General features: G+C 47.5%; 2 protein-coding genes across 2 annotated transcripts; both read left to right on the top strand.

Moving 5' to 3' along the window:
* The first annotated feature begins 5,189 nt into the window (after nt 1-5,189).
* Nucleotides 5,190-9,331, top strand: LOC124648122 (inactive protein kinase SELMODRAFT_444075-like). Its single transcript, XM_047187939.1, has 10 exons — nt 5,190-5,391; nt 5,495-5,634; nt 5,752-5,849; nt 5,944-6,385; nt 6,854-7,454; nt 7,627-7,787; nt 8,129-8,205; nt 8,294-8,441; nt 8,822-8,971; nt 9,074-9,331. The coding sequence occupies exons 1-10, from the start codon at nt 5,190-5,192 to the stop codon at nt 9,329-9,331; spliced, it is 2,277 nt and encodes a 758-aa protein (XP_047043895.1).
* A 2,205-nt stretch (nt 9,332-11,536) lies between these two features.
* LOC124648121 (disease resistance protein RGA2-like) lies at nt 11,537-16,539 on the top strand. Its single transcript, XM_047187938.1, has 3 exons — nt 11,537-11,930; nt 12,285-13,421; nt 16,075-16,539. The coding sequence occupies exons 1-3, from the start codon at nt 11,631-11,633 to the stop codon at nt 16,537-16,539; spliced, it is 1,902 nt and encodes a 633-aa protein (XP_047043894.1). The 5' UTR covers nt 11,537-11,630.
* The last annotated feature ends 6,255 nt before the right edge of the window (nt 16,540-22,794 follow it).

Below are 22,794 nucleotides of genomic sequence, written 5' to 3'. Positions count from 1 at the left end.
GGGAGGTGCTGCGTCCTGGTTGTTGGCTGCTAGGATGAAGCGGAGGCACTGACAGAGGGCGAGGGCGAGGGCAACGAAGAAGACCTTCAGGTCGCTGAACTGTTCACGGTGAACACCATCACCATGGGCCTTGCCCTGCTTCAAGGACGGCATCAAGATCAAGGACACGAGAGGCATTTCCGGCCACTACGGTTTACCTGATAGCTCGGCGATTAAGACTGCTTGAACATCTGTGTGAGGCATGACTTCATCGCTTCACACTCTGTTCCCAAGAGTGATTTGTATTGATTGGAGATGTTCAGGGCATACAGACCTCTGTGTTTATGCACGAAAGAGACTGAAAACCAAGTCACAAAAGTAGTACTCCCTCCGGCCCACAAAAATTGTCTTTAGATTTATCAAAATTTAGATGTGTCTAGACACTATCTAGTATATTCAAATTTAGTTAAATCTTAGGCAAATTTCATGAGACGGAGTATATGTACTCGGTATATCAACTTTCAGAAATCATTTTGTGAAACTCATTCGCAGTCCTTCCCGTTGTTCTCCAGCGGCCCGACCCATTTAGGTCACAGGGTTGGGCCGCTGTCACGAAAATCGGCTAAAAATGCTAGAGTTGTCGTTTGCCTCTGTGGTGTCCCCAGTGGCCCGACGATTTTTTTTTGACTATCAACATCATTTAATGGCGACCAACGTTTCCGTCGAGTCCCGTCGCTGGAAATTACCAGTTCCCGCACGAGGGCGGTCGATTCCCACACCCGGCACACCGCCTCTCGCGCGCGGGAAACCGAACGTTGGTTCCCACCCTGTCGTGCCCATATAATGGACGGTACCTCCCTAACGACGGTAAACCCTATCTACAATCCATGGACGACCACAAAAGTACATGGAGCCGCATCACCGCCATGGCTCGCGCCCGCTATACGGAAGATCCGGACAGAGCAGAGCTCCACGTGATGGTTGCGCTCGACGCGGAGCAGACCACCGCGTACGCCCGCAAGGACGAGCTCTACGGGCCCTACCGGGAGGGAATGGGGGAGGCAGCGGCGCGTGTGGTTGTTGCCCAAGCGGAGGAGCATGGGCCCCTGGAGTCCCTCTGTCGCTAGCCACCGTCGGCGACTCAAGCCGACATACAAGCGGCCAATGCCAGCCTCGCCGAAGTGCTGCTACGGGAGTCACGGGAAGCCCTGCGCGCCCTAGGCCCCAACCTGAACGTCGTCTACCTCAACGACGACGAAGATGACGACCTCGCCGACTTGGCCGACGACAGGGCCATCGGCGTGACAGACGAGCAGCTTGCGCTACTCGCGTCATTCGAGAGTGTCCCGCGGGACGCCGATCATCGTCAGGCGTCAGCGGCGGAGGCTCAAGCGCGCTCCCAATCGATTTGCATGAGGCGGGCGGACGATATGTCGGCCCCGGCGGTGGACCACCTCGCGGCGCGCGAGGAGGTGGTGACGGCGAGGCGGCGGGAGTAGCCACGGGTGGACCGGGAGAACCAGGAGCTGGAGTAGGCCGCTGCGGCCATGGCCACCGCGGAGGCCACGGTGGCGAGGAACGTGGCCCGCTACCAGGCCGACCGGGACGCAACGGCAATAGAAGAGGAAGTCGCGTCCAGAGCCAGCTGGGACGACGCTCTGTCCGAGGGGCAGACACGCTGGCGGCAGGAGGACGCGTCCGCCGCGATTCATTGCCGTGAGGCCTTCGCCGCCCACAGGGACGTTCGACGTTGGAGGAGCTCCTACGGCGCTGGGCCGTCAGGGCACGACGGTGGCCCGTAGGCTACGGGACTGCGAGTAACCCTTGCTATAGTAGGCCACGCGATGGCGAGTAGGTACAACTATCGTAGTTTAGGTTACCTCGTTTGTAATCATCTCTGTAAAGGTGATCCTTTTGGACAACCAATAGTAATGAAATGCTATTTGGCACTATGTCTCCATGCCCTGCGGGCCCGGATACCAACCAGGCGGACCCGCAAGCTGCCCACGCAGCGTCCGCATCGACGCATTCACGGTGCAAATGGGTCACGTTTACGACCCTGCGTACAGGCCGGTCAGTTTATGTCGGAAAGCTAGGCTAGGGGTAGATCCATTCTTTGTCCGCGCAAATAGTTAGGCCGCTGGTGATGCCCTTAGGCCATCACCAATGCGACGACGCATCACGTCCAAATGGGTCTGAATGGGTCGTAGCTGATAAGAACGCGGTGAATAGGTGCTACGAAATTTTTAGTTCTTTTTTCAATTTAGGCTTGACACAAAAATTCTCTAGATATGCAACTAAGTGAATTTACCTAGATGAAGAGCTACACAACTAAGCAAGATATCACAAAGCAAGATACACAATGTGACAAGGGGTAACCTTATCAGTGCCCATAATGATGGACTTGGGTTTCAAGGAAGGAGAATGATGGCGAATTCAAAGACCGGTCTGCCAAACTACGCAACCGAGTAAAAGTATGATCAAGGGCGAAATCGCCGGGATTGTATTGTCAAGAATTAGGGTTACAGGGGTGTTGCGAGTTCTGTAGTATGTCCCCCTCGATGGGTCCTCTAGCCCTTATATAGTGGGCTAGGTCTCAGAGTCCACCTTGAAGTTCTTTACATCATGTATGTCGGTTTACCCAATATGGGCCTTGCGTTCCTATTTACATATATAATAACTGGGCTTCGGTTTCGTGTAGCTTTCTTTATGGGCCTTCTCCTATTTCGTCCTGGACTTCGTACCAGGGATGGTAATGCTGAGTACCCGATATGGCATCCCATGTCACAAGGCAATAAAGGGTAGAAGTAACCGAGAGTGGAGCACGTGGAGACACAATGGATGATTCCCGTAGTTCCTTCCTTCCGAGGGGAAGTCCGTCTATGTTGGAGGGGTATGGTTGCCACGAGGCATAACCAACGCTACAAAGGCCTCACCATATGCTTCGGTGAGCAATGCCACGAAGACCTAGCTCACTTGTCCACTAAGGGATTTCCTCAAGACAGAAATTGGGCCTTCACAAGATTCTTGGGGCACGCATCCACAACCGAATTGGAGGCTCCCAAAGCTGCACAACAATAAGTTATCAATGGTGTAAACAACAACTAGGGTTTCGAAAGAAAACTCTAGCCAAAGGGGCCCTCAAGTGAATGAAGGGGAAATTCAAATCGCTTTGGCGAATCTGTAGATCTAGGTCTGCTCCTTCATTTCTCCAAAGATCAACTCTTTTGATTGGCTAATGGAGGAGATCTAGTAGAAATTGGTGTCCTTTGGAGGAGAGAGTGTGTAGTCTTATGGTAGAAGGAGTGAGGGGTGCGGGGTATTTATACCCCATTCCTGAAATAGCCGTTGGCCCTTGCGCAGGGTCGGATATTCCGGCCTTCCAAAAATAATCTGGCCGTTCATGGGCAGATAATCCGGCCCACAACATATAATCCGGGTGTTCAAATTATCTCCTCCCTCTCCAAAATCCGGCCACATCAGAAGGTCGCGCGAAACGGCCTCATTACTGTCGTTTGCCAAATATCGGGGGGGGGGAGGGGTCCGAAGGGGTGGATAATCTAGCCCAGGAAAAACTTCGCCGTGCAGGAATACCAACAATCACTTCTTGGTGTTCCTTCTACCTTCCCAGTGTCAACTCCTCTTTTCATCTTTTTGAGCAGTCAATAATCTTGTGCTATTTGTTTGAATAAACTCAAGACATCTTAGCACACAGTTAAACCCTCTCAAGTGTTGTTATCAAACACACAAAATTAAGTAGGAGAGTGAGCAGTTAAACCCTCTCAAGTGTTGTTATCAAACCCTCTCAAGACATCTTAGCACACGGTTAAACCCTCTCAAGTGTTCTTATCAAACCGTCTCAAGACATCTTAGCACACGGTTAAACCCTCTCAAGTGAGCAGTCAATAATCTTGTGCTATTTTTTGAGCAGTCAATAAATGCTCTTCACATGTTGTGTAGTTTGAGTGTTGTTTTTGGTAGTGGTTAGAGTGTTACTAATGCAAGTGACAATCACCGTGTGGGGGTCTTTCTTTATAAATGTATGCATCGTTAACATGTTTGAACGTCTTGTTGGTATAGATCCTAGTGCAATTGCTATCTTCAATTTTCATTTTCACTAAAACCGTTTCATTTCTCCTTCCTCTAGCTGACCCGACCGGTCTCCCAATTAAGCTCAAATATAAAGTATCTGCAAACAAACAAAAGTTCAAATATAAAAGTAAATCAAACTGACCAGCACAAAAAAAAAAGAATTTCATCGTCGAACCTCCGAGGAGTAGAGGAAACGTTTGAATTCTTCCTTCAGTTGCCTCTCTCCAAATTCAAACGCAACGCATCCTTCGAGGAGATAAAGGGCAGCGGCATGCATATGCAATGATCAAGACAAAAAAAAAGGGCTCCCTCTTCTCTTGCGAGTTAAAGCTGCCTACCATCTTGCCTTAACCTCCGTGCCACGCATGAAACGCAGGCGTAGAGTTCAGTCACCCTGTTCTTCTTTTTTTACTGTGTAACTTTGAACAAGACTCACTTGTCTGACGGCTATTTGTTCTAAGAACTTTCAAAATGAAGAACGGTGGCAACGATGTCATGTCATTTAAAATCTTACGGTAAATGAGAACACAAAATTTAGTACTCCCTCCGATCACAAAAGGATGTCGAAAATTTATTTAAATTTACATGTATCCATACACTAAAGAATGTGTAGATATATCCAAATTTAAACGATCTTGTGACATCTTTTTTTATAAACAGAGGTAGTACTACATGCAATTTGGTTGCGTTGCAGAAAAACATAGCAGTTTTTCTTTTCTTCCAAAGAACATGTATCCGTTTGTTTGCTATAATTGGCCTAGAGACAAAGAAAAAGATTCATGAGGAATTTTTTTCTTGAAATTTCATACAAATTAGATCTTGGAAGGTACTTTCTCCAATCCATAATAAGTGCCAGGAATTTGAATTTAAACTAAGCTCGTCAATTATTATAGAGATGAGGGAGTATATGTAATAACAAATTATTTAAAGTTGAACATAAAGTCCATAAAGTCACTTTAATTTGGACTTGAGGACATGAAACGAAACAGTACTAGGACAAGGGCGTCTGACTGACCGCCTCTTCTCTTGGCCGACCACTTCGAAATTCGAACACTGAAAATAAAGGTTACATACGTCAGCAGCGCCAGCAGCGCCGTCGCGTTTCGCTGCATTTGGTGATGGCGGCGGCGAGAGGAGGCGCCGGCGAGCCGCCCCGGCCGCAGCCGCAGAGCCGGGGAGCGACGGTGGTGGTGGCGGCGCGGGCCGCGCCCAGGGAGATCCCCAGGGCGGCCGCCGCGTGGGCGCTGGCGCACGTCGCGCGGCACGGCGACACCGTCCTCCTCCTCGTCCTCATGCCGCCGCCGCCGCCCGCCGTCTCCGGTACGCCCTCCTCACCATCCCCGAGCTTCCCTAACCCATGGCTTCCGCCGTCCATCTGACTAACTGATGGCGCGCGTTCTTCCCCCTTTTCCATCTCGTTCAGGCAAAAGGCCCTGGGGCTTCCCGTTCTTCGCGGGGGGCTGCGCCACCGGCCACGCGGCGGCGCCCGTGCAGAGGTCGGACGTCTCCGAGCTGTGCACGCAGATGACGCTGAGGCTGCGCGACCTCTATGACCCGACCAAGGTACTACTACCGAGTACCGAATGCTGCTGCTGTTCGTCAGTTTCAGTTGCCACTCAGCTTTCATCTACTCGCAATTTCCTTTCAATTCAGTAACTCATGCTGCATAATTCGCTGCAGGTAGATGTGAAGGTCAGGGTCGTCCACACCACGCCCTCCGGCGGCGTGGTGGCCGCCGAGTCGAAGGGAGCGCAGGCGAGCTGGGTCGTGCTGGACAGGTACCGCGCGCGACACTGCCACCGCCACACTAGCTGAAGTTTTCAGTATCAGAAGCCTAGTCACTCATGTGTGTGTTGCATTGATGTTGCTCAGGGACCTGAAGCTTGAGGAGAGACACTGCATGCAGGACCTCCAATGCAACATCGTCTTCATGAGGCGCTCCCGGCCCAAAGTTGTCCGGCTCAACCTGGCGGAGAAACAGCTGGAGGAACCAGCTCCGCCGCCGCCTCCGCAGCCCGAGCCGAGCGGTTCCGATGGTGGCGGAGTTGCAGGTGGTGTAGAAGAGGGGGAGACGGTCTCAATCCGAGGCCCCGAGGTGACGCCGAGCTGCAGCACAGAGTCAGAAACACCATGTGATAGTACTGACGTCGGGGCGTCGTCTGTGTCAAGCTCGGACCCTGGTGCTTCTCCATTGTGTGGTTCTGAAACAGATGCCTCTCTGAAGAAAGAATTGACCGAGGATATGGGAGCTGCCTCTGTCTCAAGCTCGGACCATGGCACTTATCCATTTTCTGCTTCTGAAGCAATTAGCTCTGTTAAGAAAGAAGCAACTGAGGATGTCAGAACATGCTCTGCCGTAAGCTCAGAACCTGGCACTTCTCCATTTTGTGATTCAGAAGCAGATGTTTCTCTGAAGAAAGAAGCAGCCGAAGATACCGCAGCATGCTCTGTTACAAGCTCGGACCATGTTACCTCTACATTTTGTAATTCAGAAACAGGCATTTCTCTGAAGAAAGAAAGAACCGATGATACCGGAACATCCTCTGCCCCGAGCTCAGACCCTGCCAGTTCTCCATTTTGTGATTCAGAAACAAATACCTCTCTGACGAATGAAGTGACTGACAGTACCGGAACATCCTCTGTTGCTAGCTCGCGCCCTGTCACTTCTCCACTTTGTGTTTCGGGAACAGATAGCCCTCTGAAGAAAGTAGCAGGCAATGATAATGTACAGCATTTGTGTGTCAAAATATCTGATTCCGACACGGAAACTTCAACCCCTCAGGCAGCAGCTTCATTGCTTCAACCATGGATGGCTGACATTCTGCAGAGACCTGCATCCTCCAAAGTACTAACACCAAACCGACCTAGGGCTAGAAGAACTCCCACGGCGGATGCTTTGCTCGAGAAGATCTCCAAGCTGGACCTGCTGACTGAGATCAGCGCAGTTAGGAGCAGGTCTGACTTGAACTTCAGAGGAAACGTGAGAGACGTCGTGTCCTTGTCGAGGAGCGCGCCGCCCGGGCCACCGCCTTTGTGCTCCGTATGTCAGCACAAGACACCTGTGTTTGGGAAACCACCACGGTGGTTCAGCTATGGGGAGCTAGAGTATGCAACTGGTGGCTTCTCCAGAGCAAACTTCTTGGCTGAGGGTGGGTTTGGGTCCGTCCACAGAGGGGTGCTTCCTGATGGCCAAGCGATTGCTGTTAAGCAGTACAAACTTGCGAGCTCCCAAGGTGATGTCGAGTTTTGCTCGGAGGTAGAGGTTCTGAGCTGTGCACAGCACCGGAATGTTGTAATGCTCATTGGGTTTTGTGTCGAAGACAAGAGACGGTTGTTGGTTTACGAGTACATTTGCAACAGATCATTGGATACACATCTCTATGGTAAGCTACATTTTATCCTGAAAACTCAATGTGACAAGTCGTTTAGACAAAAATGCATCGGTTCAGCTTTGATGATTTTTGTATTCATTTCTCATGGCAATATTTGGACAAAAGTTAAGTGTACATCTTTAAATTAATAGTCTAACCTTTGCTAAAAATTGCACTGTATTAGGTCGTAACAGAGAGACGTTGGGGTGGGCTGCCAGACAAAAGATTGCAGTTGGAGCAGCCAGAGGGCTGCGGTACCTCCATGAAGAATGCAGGGTTGGTTGCATAATTCATCGTGATATGAGACCAAACAACATCCTTGTCACACATGATTTTGAGCCACTGGTATGATCATCAACTTTCTCACAATATAAACAAGTCACTGCCAGCATTGAAAAGAAATTCCGCAATGATGTGAAAATTGCTATAAAACCTTACCTCATACCTACATTATTGGACCTTAATAATCATGTGTTATTTATGTGCTAAATAACTATCTGGTTGTCTTTGATCCACTGTGGCTATTGTTTCTGATTTCCTTTATTCATGAAGCTCGGTACCTGGTCATCTCTTAGATTTATTATAATGTTAAGTGTGATAGAGTTGTCTTCCCATTGGTGTCGTGGGGTTCAGTATTGACTGTATTTCATGATGAGATTGAAGTTCATTTCATAATGCTGTCACAGGTTGGCGATTTTGGCTTGGCTAGATGGCAACCTGATGGAGACATGGGTGTCGAAACAAGAGTCATCGGCACATTCGGGTAAGCTATCAGATGTGCACATTCCCATGTTTGGTCAGGTGTAGCTTGTAATTTTGGCAAATCTGAGCTTCTTGCTTTCACTGCGCAGTTATCTGGCACCTGAATATGCCCAGAGCGGGCAAATAACTGAGAAGGCTGATGTCTACTCATTTGGGGTTGTTCTAGTGGAACTTGTCACTGGGCGCAAGGCTGTCGATATTAACAGACCGAAGGGCCAGCAGTTCCTAACTGAATGGGTGAGCACCATATAATTAGATAACTACTACTATCATATCCCTTTCTGATTTTCTCTTTGCTGGTTAATGACTAAAGCCAACTTATTAGTATGATTTTGTGGTTCCTAAAGAGAGTATAAATCTGCAGTATGAACACGATAGCCAGTGCCCAGTAGTGATGGTTTTCACTAACTGAAGAATCCTGTGTCAAGGAATATATATTTTCGTAAGACAAAATAATGATGTTTACGCCATCAACCAAAATGAAACTAACGGATATTTCTGTACCTGTTCATGCTCAATCAGCAACACAAGCTAAAAGCGAAGTGGATTTTGTTCTGTTTTGATCCATTTGCATCACATGCCATGGTACCAACCCTGTTCACTTCATTTGGCAACAGGCCCGGCCTCTACTGGAAGACCACGCACTCGACAACCTCATCGACCCGCGCCTCGAGGACCGCTTCTGCGAAAACGAGGTCTACTGCATGCTGCACGCGGCGAACCTGTGCATAAGGCGCGACCCTCACTCGAGGCCGCGCATGTCCCATGTTAGTCAGATGCTACACAAAGCATTTCACCATCTCTTAGTAGGAACAATCTCCACATATATATATATGCTCACCCTTGTTCTCGCATCTCTTAACTGTCAGGTCCTCCGCATACTGGAGGGCGACATGGTGGAGTCCGGCTGCATCTCCGCCACGAGCAGCGTCGCCGGGAGCATGAGCCGGCGGATGATGAGTGACCGGCAGCACTATCAGGAGCAGAGCAGCCCGGTTCAGCCGAAGGATGTCAGCGAGGTGAACCGCTCTTATGAGACCCTGAGGAGTGCCTGGGATTCAGACAGGCAAGAGCTGTCTGACAGGTTCTGGTATCCTTCAGCTGCAGATTGCAGCCGGCCAAGATGAAACATGTGCTGCTCTTGCCTCTGTAAGAGCATCTCCAACAGACGCTGTAAAAGGCGCGCGCGGCAAAATACCTGCCAGTTTGGCGCGCGCGAGCTTCGCGCGAAGCTCCAGCAGACGCGGGAAAAGGGCGCGCGCGGTAAAATTTTTGCCGCGCCCGCGCGTTTGCGCTATCCCACGCGGGAAAATTGCCGCGTGCGCTACCGCGCGCGCTATAAAGACGACACGCGCGAACGGGCCAACTGCCGCGAACGGGCCAACTGCCTCCCGCGTCTGAAACTTTCGCGTGTCGCTCCGCCTCTCCCCCACCGCTCTGCCTCCGCGCCACCGCTCTGCCTCCGCGCCACTGCTCTGCCTCCGCGCCGACAGTCCGCCTCCATCTCCGGCGCCATGCCTCCGCACCGCCGCTCCGCCTCCGGCTATCGCGGCGTTCGCGCGCGGCCGAGCGGCCGCTTCGACGCCGAGATTCGCTCCGGCGAGGAGCGGATCTGGCTCGGTACCTTCCACACCGCGCATGAGGCGGCGCGAGCCTACGACGCCGTCGCGTGGCGCCTCGGCCGCCCCCGCCGGCAGATGAATTTCGACGATGTTTGGACGCGCGAGCAGGCAGAGATGCTCACGCCGCCATCGCCGCTCATCACGACCGAGCAGCGGCGCCGCGCCCGCGACCTCGAGCGGCGCCTGCGCGTGGTGGAGCGAGGATGAGCGCCCGCGCCTCGAGTGGGCGCGCGCGTTCCCGGAGGACGTCGCCGCCACGGAGGCCTTCTACGCGCAGAAGGAGGAGGACAAGGCGGCGATGAAAGCGAAGAAGAAGGCGAGGACCGACGCGGCGGCGAGGAGGAAGGAGGAAAGGAAGAACGCCGCGAGGGCCGTCGACCGTCGTCCTCTCGTCCTCCTCCGAGTTCCGAGTACACGACGACGTCGACGCCGGTGTCGGACACGACACCGAGCGGCTTCGACTTCGGCCGGGAGTCCGACGACCGATCCGAGTAGTAGTTTTTATTTAGTATTTTCGTTTAAATGTCGCATTGTATCGTCGCACTTTAAATATATTCGTATTTTCGATCAAATTTCATAGTTTGTTTGATGAATTTTAAAAAAAAAAACGGTTGGATTAGCAGTTTGTGACGCGCGCGCTGCAAAATAGCGCCTCTGGCGGAGGTGCAAAATAGCGCCTCTGGCGGAGGTGCGTTTTTCGCACACCAACGCGCGCTGCAAAATACAGCCTCCGCCGGGGGCAAATTCGCTATGCCGCGCGCGAGCGGTATACAGCGCGCCCAATCGCCGGTATAGCGCGCGAGATTTTACAGCGCCTGTTGGAGATGCTCTAACCATTGTAGTAACTGGAATATAAACTTTTTGCTTGTAATTTCCCTGTTTATAGTAATGGAGTAGAAAGCATAGTATTAGGGCTTTGTGTTATGCTGTCATCTGGGCAGCTAATTATTTTGGTACATGAACTGAGGTTAGCATGATGACATACATGCAGTTGCTTCAGTTACTTTGGAAACTGAGCTCAAATTCGTGATATGAGTAATCCATGTTTTCCAGGCTTAGTGCAGCCTGTGCAACACAGAAAACACCCACCAGCTGCCTTGCCATAGCATAATCATTCTTTCAGAGAATATGCATAATAAAACAGGCGCTGCAGGTACCAGACTTGAGGCTAGGGCTTTTAGTTTTTATATTGTATATTTTCTTTTTACCACTATGTAAATTATTTTTAAACGATGCGAACCAAAAAAGTGGGGCGTCATGCCGCTAGGGGATGCCCCCGACGCAAAGGGACGCGCGGTCATTTTCAACCATTTCGGCCGGCGCATCGCGAACAATTTAAACGTCCGTTTTGCGTCGCCTCATTGGAGATTCCCTAAAACTACATCATATTTTAGGGTACACAAATAAAAAATGCGGGTTTAAGTAGGCATTGAAGTTTTATTATTTTTCTCCATATTTTTCATTTTTGTGTAGGCCGCATCTGGAAACATATCTTTATACTTTCATACGTGTATGGTAGACACCTACATATGTACTCATATTCTTTTCCTGAATTTTTGGAAGTGAAAAAAGTGATTTTTTTTGCTGTTGCAAAAACTGGCTTACATGTGGTCGTATTTAATTAGCACGGTGCCACAGTGATACGCGGAAAAACAAAGACTTGGTGTAGAGTTGACCTGGAACAGTTGAGCACGGTGCCACAGTCATACGCCCAGGCTTTACTTAGATCAGATCTGAAGCTGGAGTGTCTACCTTCACCGCTCTTGCTCCCAGCCCCCTCCCCCAACCTTGAGCAGCGGCGGCAATGGCGGAGCTCGGCGGCATGCTTGCCGCTGCCATCCTCAAGGTGGTGAGCGACCAGATTGGTTCGGCCATCGGAGGTCAGATCACCCTGCAGAAGAACTTCGACAAGGATTTGAGGAAGATGAAAATGGCTCTGGAATCTGCCGAGGCCTTGCTCAAGGTCGCCGAGAGGCGGTCCATCACTGATGAACCGACGCTTCTGTGGCTGAAGCGGCTCAAGGACGCCATGTACGCCATCTCGGACATGATTGATGACTTCGAGGCCGATACAGAACCAATCACTCAGCCGTCTCCACGGAAGGTATGTGTGCGCTGCAGGCCACCGGCCTGTTTGTTCTACCTTGTTCTTCCAACTATCGTCATTGATCACTTCTTTCTATACAAACTTGCTAGAGATAATTAAATAGACAAGTTAGAATAATTTTTTTATATTATTTAACTTTTCTAAATGTTGTAAGACTTTTCATGTCTGATCTTAGTTTTCTTATGTTTTGTCATGGTCATACATTCGGAATCTTTCAAAAATATGAAAGAAGATTTGGTCTTATAGAAACTTGATGTTTTTTCGAAAATCCAGTTGTGCCAAATGCCTTTGTAGTATAGAACTATAAAGCTGGTCAGTTCTCACTCTAGTAACAAATCAATTGTCTTGCAGTTCTCATTCAAAAAATATTTGGCAATTATGATCCCGTGTCTCATAGTTGGTCCCAAGATTACAATGGCCAACAAGATGGAGACGGTGAGGGAGGATCTGAAGGTGATAACCGATCAGCACAAGGAATTCAGATTATGGGAAGACGCTAATGCCAATGAGCCAAAGGTTACCGATATACGGGAAACCACGTCAATCATGGAGACACATGTTGTTGGGAGGGCCATTGCGGAAGAGGAAATATTGGCTTCTTTATCTGAGAACATGCAAAACGAGATCACAATCCTTCCCATATGTGGAATTGGAGGCCTTGGAAAGTCAACCTTGGCAAAAATGGTTTACAATAATTCCAAATTCAAAGAATACTCTCAGGTGTGGGTTTATGTGTCACAGATATTTGATTTGAAGAAGATTGGCAATTCTATAATATCACAACTATCAATGGAAGTGAAGGAGAGTGAGTACAGTACAATGCAGATGATACACAATTGTCTTCAAAAGCTCCTTGCTGACAAGAAGATTCTTATTGTTCTGGATGACCTCTGGGAGGGTGAGCAATTACAGCTGAAGAGTCTAATCGATATGCTGCAGATTGGGAAGGGCAGTAACGTGGTAGTCATAGTAACCACACGTGATGATGTCATTGCAGAAAAATTTTGTACCATCCAACCATACAAATTAGCACCATTGAGTGATGAAATGTGCTGGTCTATAATAAAGCAAAAGAGTGCATTTGAATCTAGAGATGACAAAGAACAATTAGAGGAGATAGGTAAGGTCATCGCAATGAAGTGTTGTGGTGTGGCTTTAGCAGCTATCTCTCTTGGACACATGATGCAATCTATGAAACCAAGTGAATGGGAATCAGTGAGGGATAGTAATATCTGGAATGCATCTTCTTCAATAGATCCAACTTCTTCGCAAGTGCTTGCATCTCTGAAATTGAGCTATAGTTTTATGCCTTCATATCTGAAGCTGTGCTTTGCTTACTGTGCAATATTTCCAAAAGGTCACAAGATAGCAAAAGATGATCTTATTCTCCAATGGGTTTCTCTTGGGTTCTCTACGTGGGAGCTTGGTGAAATATACATTAGTCAACTTTTGGGACTCTCTTTCCTTGAACATTCCAAGTCACCATCGGTGAGTTTATACTGTATACCTTATGTGATTGAATGTATTTTACTTTGTTCAAACTACTGCAAGGTCACTTAAGTATATAGTGCATATTTTTTAAGTACACAAGATGCAAGATATTGAAATGATAGTATAACATATACAGAGGTGTAACTTGCAAAACAGAACTTTTCCAAATAAGTTCTTAAACATTTCATAAATTGATACACATAGAACACCCACTTGTACATTATTGCACTAGCTCCTAGTACAACCCCACAATATTCAACTACTAATTCTATTGCGGCATGCTCAAAATCAAGAAAAAACATATCAAGTAGTGATTGCTAGGAGCAAAACGAAATGCCAAACACGAGGTCTAAAGTTTGCATCCTCATATAACGTATGATAAACAAGTCTCTTACTTCCACTTCCTGTGTATAGCATGATCTCTTGGTACGAAAAGTTAACCCTCTGTTTTTCTTACATATTATTTTAAATGTAGGTTACAAAATTTATATTTGATTTTTTATGTGCAAATGTTTTATTATATTTCTTGCAATTTTTTTTTATCTGATTGTATCTTTTGCTAGCATATAAATAAATAAGTGGCGGCCAACATTCCTGCTTCCAAAAGTAAAATCTAATAAAGATAGGGTTACCTTGGGCAATTCACTAGAAATCCTGAAGGGTTCTCACTCCTTAACAGGGCAAGCCAAGCCCTCGGTCACGATGAATATATGAATATACATATATTTCAAGGGAAAGTTTTTATTATTATTCACTTACGTAGGACACTAACAAATGCACATTTTTCCTATAAAGACGAAACATGCCATAATACTGAAAGATGCATAGCAAAAGTTTGAACTAAAATGCATGCCTGCAACGCGCCAATTTGGAGTGTTGCATTTTTGTGGGATTAATAATCCAATTACCGAAATCCACATATTATAGAGCATTGTGGCTATTTAGAATTTGATACTACAATAGCAAATATTAAAACAGAACAGTTTCATGCACACATACTACCACACTCACACATGCGTCGGTTTAGAAATCCCTAAGTACAAGTGAATGGAGTGAAAATATCTTAACTTCCCCTAGAAACTAAGTTGTTGCCCACATAGTTTACTTTCACATACTACCACACTCACACATGCGCCGGGTTTGAAATCCCTAAGTGCAAGTGAATGGAGTGAAAATTCTAAACTTTCCCTAGAACCAAGTTGTGCCCACATAGCGTACTTTCATTACTAAACTTTCATAACCAAACTTTTCCAGAAAATCCCTACCAAAAAACATTATTCTACAAAAAGAGAATTGCATATCCGCATAGCATACTTTCATAACTAAAATTTTCGATATACAAGGATAAATATATAATACTGTGCTGTTAATTTTTAGGGAAGTAATATGAACTGATCATCACAACTGTGTGGATTTATTCAGTATACTATTACTTTGGATTAGTTTTGGCCACAATAACATAACTGGTTCCTTGTCGGATACCAGAGCTCTGGCCACTGACATAAGCACTCTTTGGAAACTGATTTTACTGAACCTAGGCTACAACCAGATGGATGTGATCATCACTTAAGATGACTTTTCTAAGCTGATGGAGTAGCATAAGTCCATTTGTGGGATTAGTAATCCAATTCTATTGGTATATATGAAATACCAAATCCACCTATTATATGCCACTAGGATTATTTAGAATTTGAGACCAATCATACATGAAACTGACACCCACATACTGCCACTTACACACTAGTGCCACTTAGGCCTTGTTTGGATACAGTGTTTCAACACAACTGGTCTACCTTAGTCCCAGGCAACCGTATAACTGACAAAAAATCTCTTTTGGATGAGGCATTCAAAACAGGGATAAGGAAAAAATGGTTTCCACAATCCAAGCAATTAGAATTTTGGGAAATCGATATTCATCGTTCTTCTGAAAACACGGTTATAGGAAACTAATTACAGCTACCCCCATTGTTTCTCAACAAAATTTCCAAACAGGATTTTTCATCTACTTATTCTTAAGAACCGAGTAATTAGTAATACTGGTTTTCGAGAAATCTTCCGAAACGAGTTTTCCTAAAATCTAGCGCAAAAACTTTATATCCAAACAAGCACTTGAGATTGCCCTGAACCAGTGGAGGAACAATATTTAGAGCTTAAGAAACAATATTCCGCTCTGATCAGTGATCTGGTCTGGATTTTAAACTATAGTCAAAACACAGTGGCTTGATCTAGTATAATATTACAACGAAAAATACAATTTCTGATCAATTAACTATTCCTGCCCTAAAATAATAAATCATATAATTTGCTTCGGAACTGTCCAAACTATGTAGATTTCTTTCATGATTGTATAGCGAAGGTTTCTGCATACAAGTCTAACCAGCATTAGGAATCTGACATATAAATTTTTGTGTTGCTTTTTATGCCTTCACACTTTTCTGGAAATTCTGATGAATTTTCTCTAGTCTACATAAATTATTTATGAGTTTTCTAGACTTGTTTCAACGTATGATTACTTTTTCTTCTTTGGTTTCTTAGGAGTTCTCATAATTTTGGAACTCTGTTATTTTTTCAATATAATGAATTTCATTCATAAATTAGCTTAAATATAAGAAACCCCAAAATCTGACTCTGTAAAATGATTTTTCTGCAGACTATCAAACTGTATGATGAAGATATTACATTGTTCACCATGCATGATCTGGTACATGACTTAGCAAGATTAGTAATGGACGATGAAATCCTTGTCGCTGGCAAAGGTAGGAACACTAAGGGAAGCTGGTACCATTATGCATTGCTTGATGATTGTACTAAGCCATTGGACTTGGAGTCATCTAAGATAAGGGCACTGCGTTTTATGGACTGTGACAAAACTGAACTTCATTGTGTTGCATTTTCATCTGCCAAGTCCTTGCGCGTCCTTGACTTAAGCGAGTGCATCATACATAAGTTGCCAGATTCTATTGGTGTATTGAAGCAGCTGAGGTATCTTAATGCTCCTAGAGTCCAAGATGCAGTCATTCCGAATGATATCAGCACGCTCTCAAAGTTAATGTACCTCAACCTTCATGGGTCTTCTAGAATCTTGGCTTTGCCGAGAATCCATTGGAGAAATTGAAGGTCCGGCATATCTTGATTTGTCGAGTTGTTCGGAAATTGAAAAGTTGCCAGAATCATTCGGGAGGCTAAAAGAATTAGTGCATCTTAATTTGTCAAATTGCTCTTGTATTGGAGGTATATCAGAGTTCTTGGGCAGCCTCACAAAACTGAAATATTTGAACTTATCTCACTGCAAAAAAATTGGAGAGATGCCGTAAGCTCGGGCGCCCTATCCAAACTAGAGTATTTGAACTTATCATTCAGCTCATATCTTGAAAGTTGCCGGGAAGCGTAAGTTTTGGGCACCCTGAACAAACTTGAGTATCTGAACTTATCTTCAGAGAAGTGTGATCTTCGAAAGCTCCCCGAAGCTTTGGGAAGATTCATTCAACTCAAGTACTTAAGCTTGTCAGGTTGTGAGAGAATGTCAGAATTGCCGAGGTCATTTCCTAGTCTAAAAAGTTTGGTGCATCTTGATCTATCAAACTGTCATGGTATTGATTGTCTAGATGAAGCTTTGGCTGGTCTGTCCAATCCGCAACATTTGAATTTACATCGTACACCTACCAAGTTGCTGCCGGAAAATGTGACCAAACTCGGGTATTTGAATGTGTCTTGGTCGATGAATAGGAATGAAGATATCATAGACAGTATCATCAACTATATATGCAGTTATCTTTCCAATCTGGAGCATTTGGACTTGTCTAATAATCGTATAAGAAGTATACCTGAAAGTATTTGTAACCTGAGAAAACTGCATACATTGAACCTCACAGAATGCATTTATCTTGGAAAGATACCAGGAAATATAGGTACAATGGATAGTTTGAAGTTTCTTGATATAAATGGTTCGGGAATCTTCAAAGCCCCTCAGGTTGGTAGCAATGCAATATCGTTACCACACTTTGCGGTGCAGCCTGGTGATGGCCACTCTAGTAGCAACCTCGTCCTGCTACAACACATAGATCCTGTGAAGCTCAACTTGACTGAACTTGAAAATGTGAAGTCCGTAGAAGAGGCCCAGCGTATAAATTTGATGGGGAAGAAAAAACTTGAGGACTTGAAACTGGAGTGGACTCCAAATGCTGAGAGATTTGTGGATCACAAAATTTTGATGGAAAATCTGGTTCCACCGAGCACATTGAAGATGTTGGAGATATGCAGTTACAGCGGTGTCAGCTTTCCAGCATGGCTAGCACTGGACCAACTGCCAAACCTAGAGTGGCTGGTTCTCAGAGGCATGGCAAACCTGGAAGAGTGGACCACGTCACACTCCAGTGGTGAGCAGCACGTGCTTGCACAGTTGGAAATTAATGATTGCCCCCTGTTAAGGTTGAAACCGCTTCCACCTAAAGCTAAAAAGTGGGTGATATCAAACAGCGATAAAGTGTTATCATCATGGGAAGAGTGTACTGGACCACACACCAATGCCACCTCCTCTTTTTCTGCCGTAACTACTATGCTGACAGTTGAAAACTGCAAGGTACCTCTGCACCAGTGGAGCTTGCTTCAGCACTTCCCTGGCCTCACTGATTTGCATATTAAAAGCTTAGTCGATCTGACTGGCTCACCAGAGATCATCCAACATCTCTCCTCTCTGAAGACTCTAACACTAGAAGACGAATACTTGGAAGAGCTGCCAAAATGGCTGAACGAGAGCAACTGGCAACTCAAAAAGCTACATCTGTGGGGTTGCAGCAACATGGCATCACTGCCGCACTGGTTAGGAGAATTAACCTCCCTCGAAGATCTTTTCCTGTGGGACTGTGATGTCTTGTGTTCTTTGCCAGAAAGCATACAACAACTCACTGGACTCCAGAGACTAAAAATTAGTAACTGCCCTGAATTAAATCAGTTGGGTGAAAGGGTATGTCTCCTGCCCAGCTCTCTCGTGACTCTTGAAATCTGGGTTTGTAAGGGTATCAAGTGTTTGCCCGAGGGCATAGAACAACTCACCAACCTCCAAAAACTAGGAATTTATGATTGCCCTGACCTAAAGCAAGTGGTGCGAATTAGAGGAGAACATGATGAAGCTGGCTCACATAAAAGATAAGGTACGTGTCCTACCAAAGCTGGCTCTAGTATGAAGCTTATTTTATTTTTACGTACTCTTTCTCCTTTTCTCATATTAGAATTTACTCTGTCTTGCATTTACTACAGTGTTTTTTCATGCACAAATGTCTACATATTAATCTATTTTGCCTTGCAATTTTCGTTTTGTTAAACACCACTTCGTTTTGAATAGTAGAGCAGTAAAAAATGGATGAAATTTTCTGGTTTCTAGAGTACATCTAGTGATAATAGCAACTAACATTGTAACGATCGACATAGTAATCTGGGAATTCCTTTGCAGTACCGGCTAATGAAAGAACTGGCATTATTTACTTTGCAGATTTTTTTCTAGAGCTGGTTGAGCTAGACAGTGTATATCGCACATCAATGCTTGCATTGACAGCGCCCTCGCTGTCGCCGTTAGTCAGATGACGGCCCCAGAGGTCTGGAGATGCACGCGACACCCGCGCTTGTTGGCGAATTCTAGCCCGACACTCCGGTTTCAGGTCGTCAACATTCCTCTCCTGGAAGAGGTATCTGGCGGTGGAAGCCAGCCCAACAAGGAGGAGCCACCGTACAGAATGGCAAGCACGCAGTCACGGAGGGGGGAACACCACCATGCACCTGGCCAAAGCTGAAAAGGGAGAGGAATCGGATGACGAAGGTCCTGGGCAAGTACTCCGCCGCCTTCGACAGCCCCCCCCTCTCACCGGAGCAGATCGGCGTCCTCTCCAACCTGGCAAAGTCTGCTCGCAAGAAGGGGGCCTCACTCCAGCCAAGCCGCCCGCCCCTACCCAGATGGTTACCCCAGTCTAGTAAGCCGTTGTTCTTTTGTCAGTTTGCATCAGGTCGAAATTGTATCCCCAATGAGTCACAACCTTGTTATCGGGAATGTCTGCGGCCTCAAGGACTTTGCTTGTAGAGGAGTAGTGTGTGGGATTGTTATGAGGCACAATGCAGTGATGTATAATAGCCATTGCTAATGAAAAGATCAACACAAGTAACTGAGGATTTGTTTGCAGTACCAACCAGTGCATCACGCTTGGAAATTTGTCGGAACGTAGCATTTGCTTTATGTATCCAGCTTATTATTCATATGAACTACTAGTAGAACCCAAGATCAAAGAATTTTCATTATTCGATTTGCAGGAATTTTACTAGGACTAGTGGCCTAGACAGGTTATACGCACACAGTAAGTTGCAAAATTGAGAGCCTGAATTAACTTTCAAGATTTCTTTCAGACTGATTGAGATTCATAGTATCTAGCTTAGTTTGTTCGATTAAAATAAAGCATGAGTGTCAACGTGATGAAACAGTGATAACTCTGGGTGTTCTGTTAGTTTCGTCCTTTTCTTACCGAACAGTGTGTAGTTGTAATCTTTGTGACATCCATCTATGCCGTACTTATGATTCTGATACATGCTTGTGTTGAGCATGGTCCACAACTGAAAGCAACATTGGATCAACACTTTTAGAGCATGATCCAGTATCAGTTGCTAGCTTGCGAAAGTAAACTAAAGAAAGCATGAATGTAAATGAGGCGAAACGTTGAAATCGACTGTACTGGTGTTTTGTGTTTTGGGCAGAGGAACAGAAAATGAGCATGCCCGATCGAGTTAGACTTGTTGTGGCTTGGGCGTTAGATTTATTCTACCTCATCCAGTGTCCGAGCCTGACGGAACACCGCCAATTTTGTGATTAAGCAAGATGTTCATGGCGTATGGATTTTGCGTGTGTTCATAAAAAAGAAAGCATATACTATTTGACAAACTGGAAACTGCATCTCAAAAGTAATGCATACCCATCATTCATTTTCTGAATAATTTATATGCATCATCAACATTCAGAAATCATTCTCTGAAACCCATTGGTATGGTCGCCGGCCATGTCCTTCCCGTCATCATAGATCAGACGCCGGTTGCCTCCTGCAGGTCCGACGAACCCAAATGAGGGTCGAGAGCAAACGACTCGCGACACTGCCGCCTCAGTGTCGTCGCCGATGAATCGAATGTCACGCATCACAGCGCAGCTTCCCTGTTTCTCCTCGCCGGCGCCGAGAAACAGGGCAGGGCGTTCGGCACCCCGCTACTCAGAGCATCCATCCTCTGGGCAGGTGCTCCCATGAGATCGAGCACATTCTCCCCCACAGGGACGCGAGGCGAGGATGCCCTCTTGCAGCCGGACCTCTCTCGCCCCGCCGGCCGCAAGGAGAAGAGAGGCCGCCGGATCCACTCCTTCTCCGACGCCTGGTGCGTTACGGCCTCTTTTTACTGAAGTCCGATTTGGTGCGCGTAAATTTCAATGCTGCAGCGTGCACCAGGGAACTTGCTTGTAAATGAATCTGTAGCTACTTGATATCAGATTAAACTCGAGAGACCACGTGTGGCGACGAGGTTTACATTATTTCAGTTATGCTCTGCAGCATGGAATCCTCAAACACCAAATTTGCCGGGAACCTCGAGGCTGCACATCATCATGCATTATATATTCCTTTTCTATAGAACTATACATTGTCTCAATGCGCGCACTGTAGCTCACATCCCCTGCTTTAGAGCATCCTCACTCGTCTCCCCGACGAGCCCCGAGCGACGATTTTCCCATCCGGACGGCGTAATTCGGCCCAGTCGCGCGCCCGGTTCCTCGATTTCGTCCGGATTTGGGCCTAAATCCATCTGGCGAGCCCACGCCATCCCCGATCCCCCGAGGCGCGCTCGGGCACTCCGGACGAAAGAATTTGGCGCGAAAGAGGCGTGTGGACCCTCGTAGTCGGCCACTGGACCGCCAAATCCTGTCGATTTCCCTCCAATTTGCTTGCATATCCCCATTCTCTCCCACCGGATTTGTGTAGCCGTCTCCATTCTCCTCCTCCTCTTTCTCGTCCACCACCATGCCGCTGAAGCCGAGGAAGTCGCGGGCGAAGAAGGAGCGGCCGCCGGGTGTGTCCAACGCACAGTGGGCGGCGAACGAGCTCCGGCGACAGGTCGAAACAAGCGCCAGGGCGGAGAGGGAGAAGAAACTCAACGCGAAGAGGGCGGCGTTGGCGGCCGAGGACGAACAAGCGAGGAAGGTCTCCATGGCCATGAGCATGGGCCATGCTCGCGGCGGCGCCACCATGTTCCCCGGCCAGTGGCCCATCCAAGGTACGAGCAGTTCCCCATCGGCTTTCTCCCCTTCGAGCTTCTCCACGTCGTCGCTTGCCATGTTCCAAGAGGCGACCTACGGCCAACCGTCCAGGTTCACGCCGTCGCCGCCCGATCTCTCCGGCGGCAACCTGAACGAGGGCTTCTCGCCGGCCCTGCGACGAGGGCCACTCCCGTTCGGTGCGACGGCGGCGCCGAACGACGAGGTGATGAACGAGATGTTCGACTCCGGCTCCGCGGCCGCCGCTGCGAGCCCGGGGTTCTTCACGCAAGAGGATGCGAGAGCGACGGCAGCTGTCGCGGAGCGCAACCGGTGGGTGGAGGATGTGGCCGACGGAAGCCAAGCCGTCGAAGAAGAAGAAGAGGAAGAACCAACCCAAGTCGAGGTCGCCGACGGCAACCCGCCGAAGGGAAAGAAGAAGAGGAAGAAGGACGCGCCGCCGGCCGAACCGCGCATCAAATGGACGCCGAGGGAAGAGGAGTGCCTCGCCGAAGCTTGGATGACCGTGTCCATGGACGGCATAACCGGGGCGAATCAGTCCTTCGACACGTATTGGCTTCGAGTGAAGGCGGCGATCGACGAGCTCGTCGATCCCTACTTCAACAAGACGATCATGAACCGGGGAGACAAGGCCATGGCCATCCATTGGGGGATCATACAGACGGCGTGCAGCAAATGGCACGGCATACAGGAGGAGCTCAAAAAAACGCCGGTGAGTGTCGAAGACTTTGAAGCCAAGGTATGCATACGCCGTGCCTCCTCCGTCGACCTACTGATCGCCGTGAGCTGACCCATATCGCCGTCCTCTTTTTCCCCAGGTGCGCCGTGCTTTCGACATGTACCACGACGACACCGACTTGCAGTTCAAGTTTCTGAACGTCTACTCCCGCATCGAGAAGTGCGACAAGTGGACGGAAACCCGCACGAGCCTCTCGAAGAGAAAAACCGAACAGTACAACCCCGACGCTCCGGCGCTAGGCTCGTCGGATGGCCGCCCGGAACTCGGCCAGAAAAAGCTCAAAGATCTCAAAAAGATGGGTCATCCCGCCGAGCGGCTGCAGGCGTCGTTCGACAAGTGCT

This window comes from Lolium rigidum, chromosome 4 (assembly GCF_022539505.1).
Source record: "Lolium rigidum isolate FL_2022 chromosome 4, APGP_CSIRO_Lrig_0.1, whole genome shotgun sequence".
In the NCBI taxonomy this organism is placed as follows: Eukaryota; Viridiplantae; Streptophyta; class Magnoliopsida; order Poales; family Poaceae; genus Lolium; species Lolium rigidum.
The sequence above is the reverse complement of the archived record's forward strand: the minus strand, read 5'-3'. Positions and strand labels throughout refer to the sequence as shown.

What these genes read in the sequence shown, in the direction of transcription:
- LOC124648122 (XM_047187939.1), top strand. Translation starts at nt 5,190, where the DNA reads ATGGCGGCGGCGAGAGGAGGCGCCGGCGAGCCGCCCCGGCCGCAGCCG. An exon ending in CTTCTGAAGCAATTAGCTCT is followed by an intron (nt 6,386 to 6,853) that starts GTTAAGAAAGAA and finishes TCAACCCCTCAG; the next exon opens with GCAGCAGCTTCATTGCTTCA. An exon ending in CGAGGCCGCGCATGTCCCAT is followed by an intron (nt 8,972 to 9,073) that starts GTTAGTCAGATG and finishes CTTAACTGTCAG; the next exon opens with GTCCTCCGCATACTGGAGGG.
- LOC124648121 (XM_047187938.1), top strand. Translation starts at nt 11,631, where the DNA reads ATGGCGGAGCTCGGCGGCATGCTTGCCGCTGCCATCCTCAAGGTGGTG. An exon ending in CTCAGCCGTCTCCACGGAAG is followed by an intron (nt 11,931 to 12,284) that starts GTATGTGTGCGC and finishes ATTGTCTTGCAG; the next exon opens with TTCTCATTCAAAAAATATTT. An exon ending in AACATTCCAAGTCACCATCG is followed by an intron (nt 13,422 to 16,074) that starts GTGAGTTTATAC and finishes ATTTTTCTGCAG; the next exon opens with ACTATCAAACTGTATGATGA.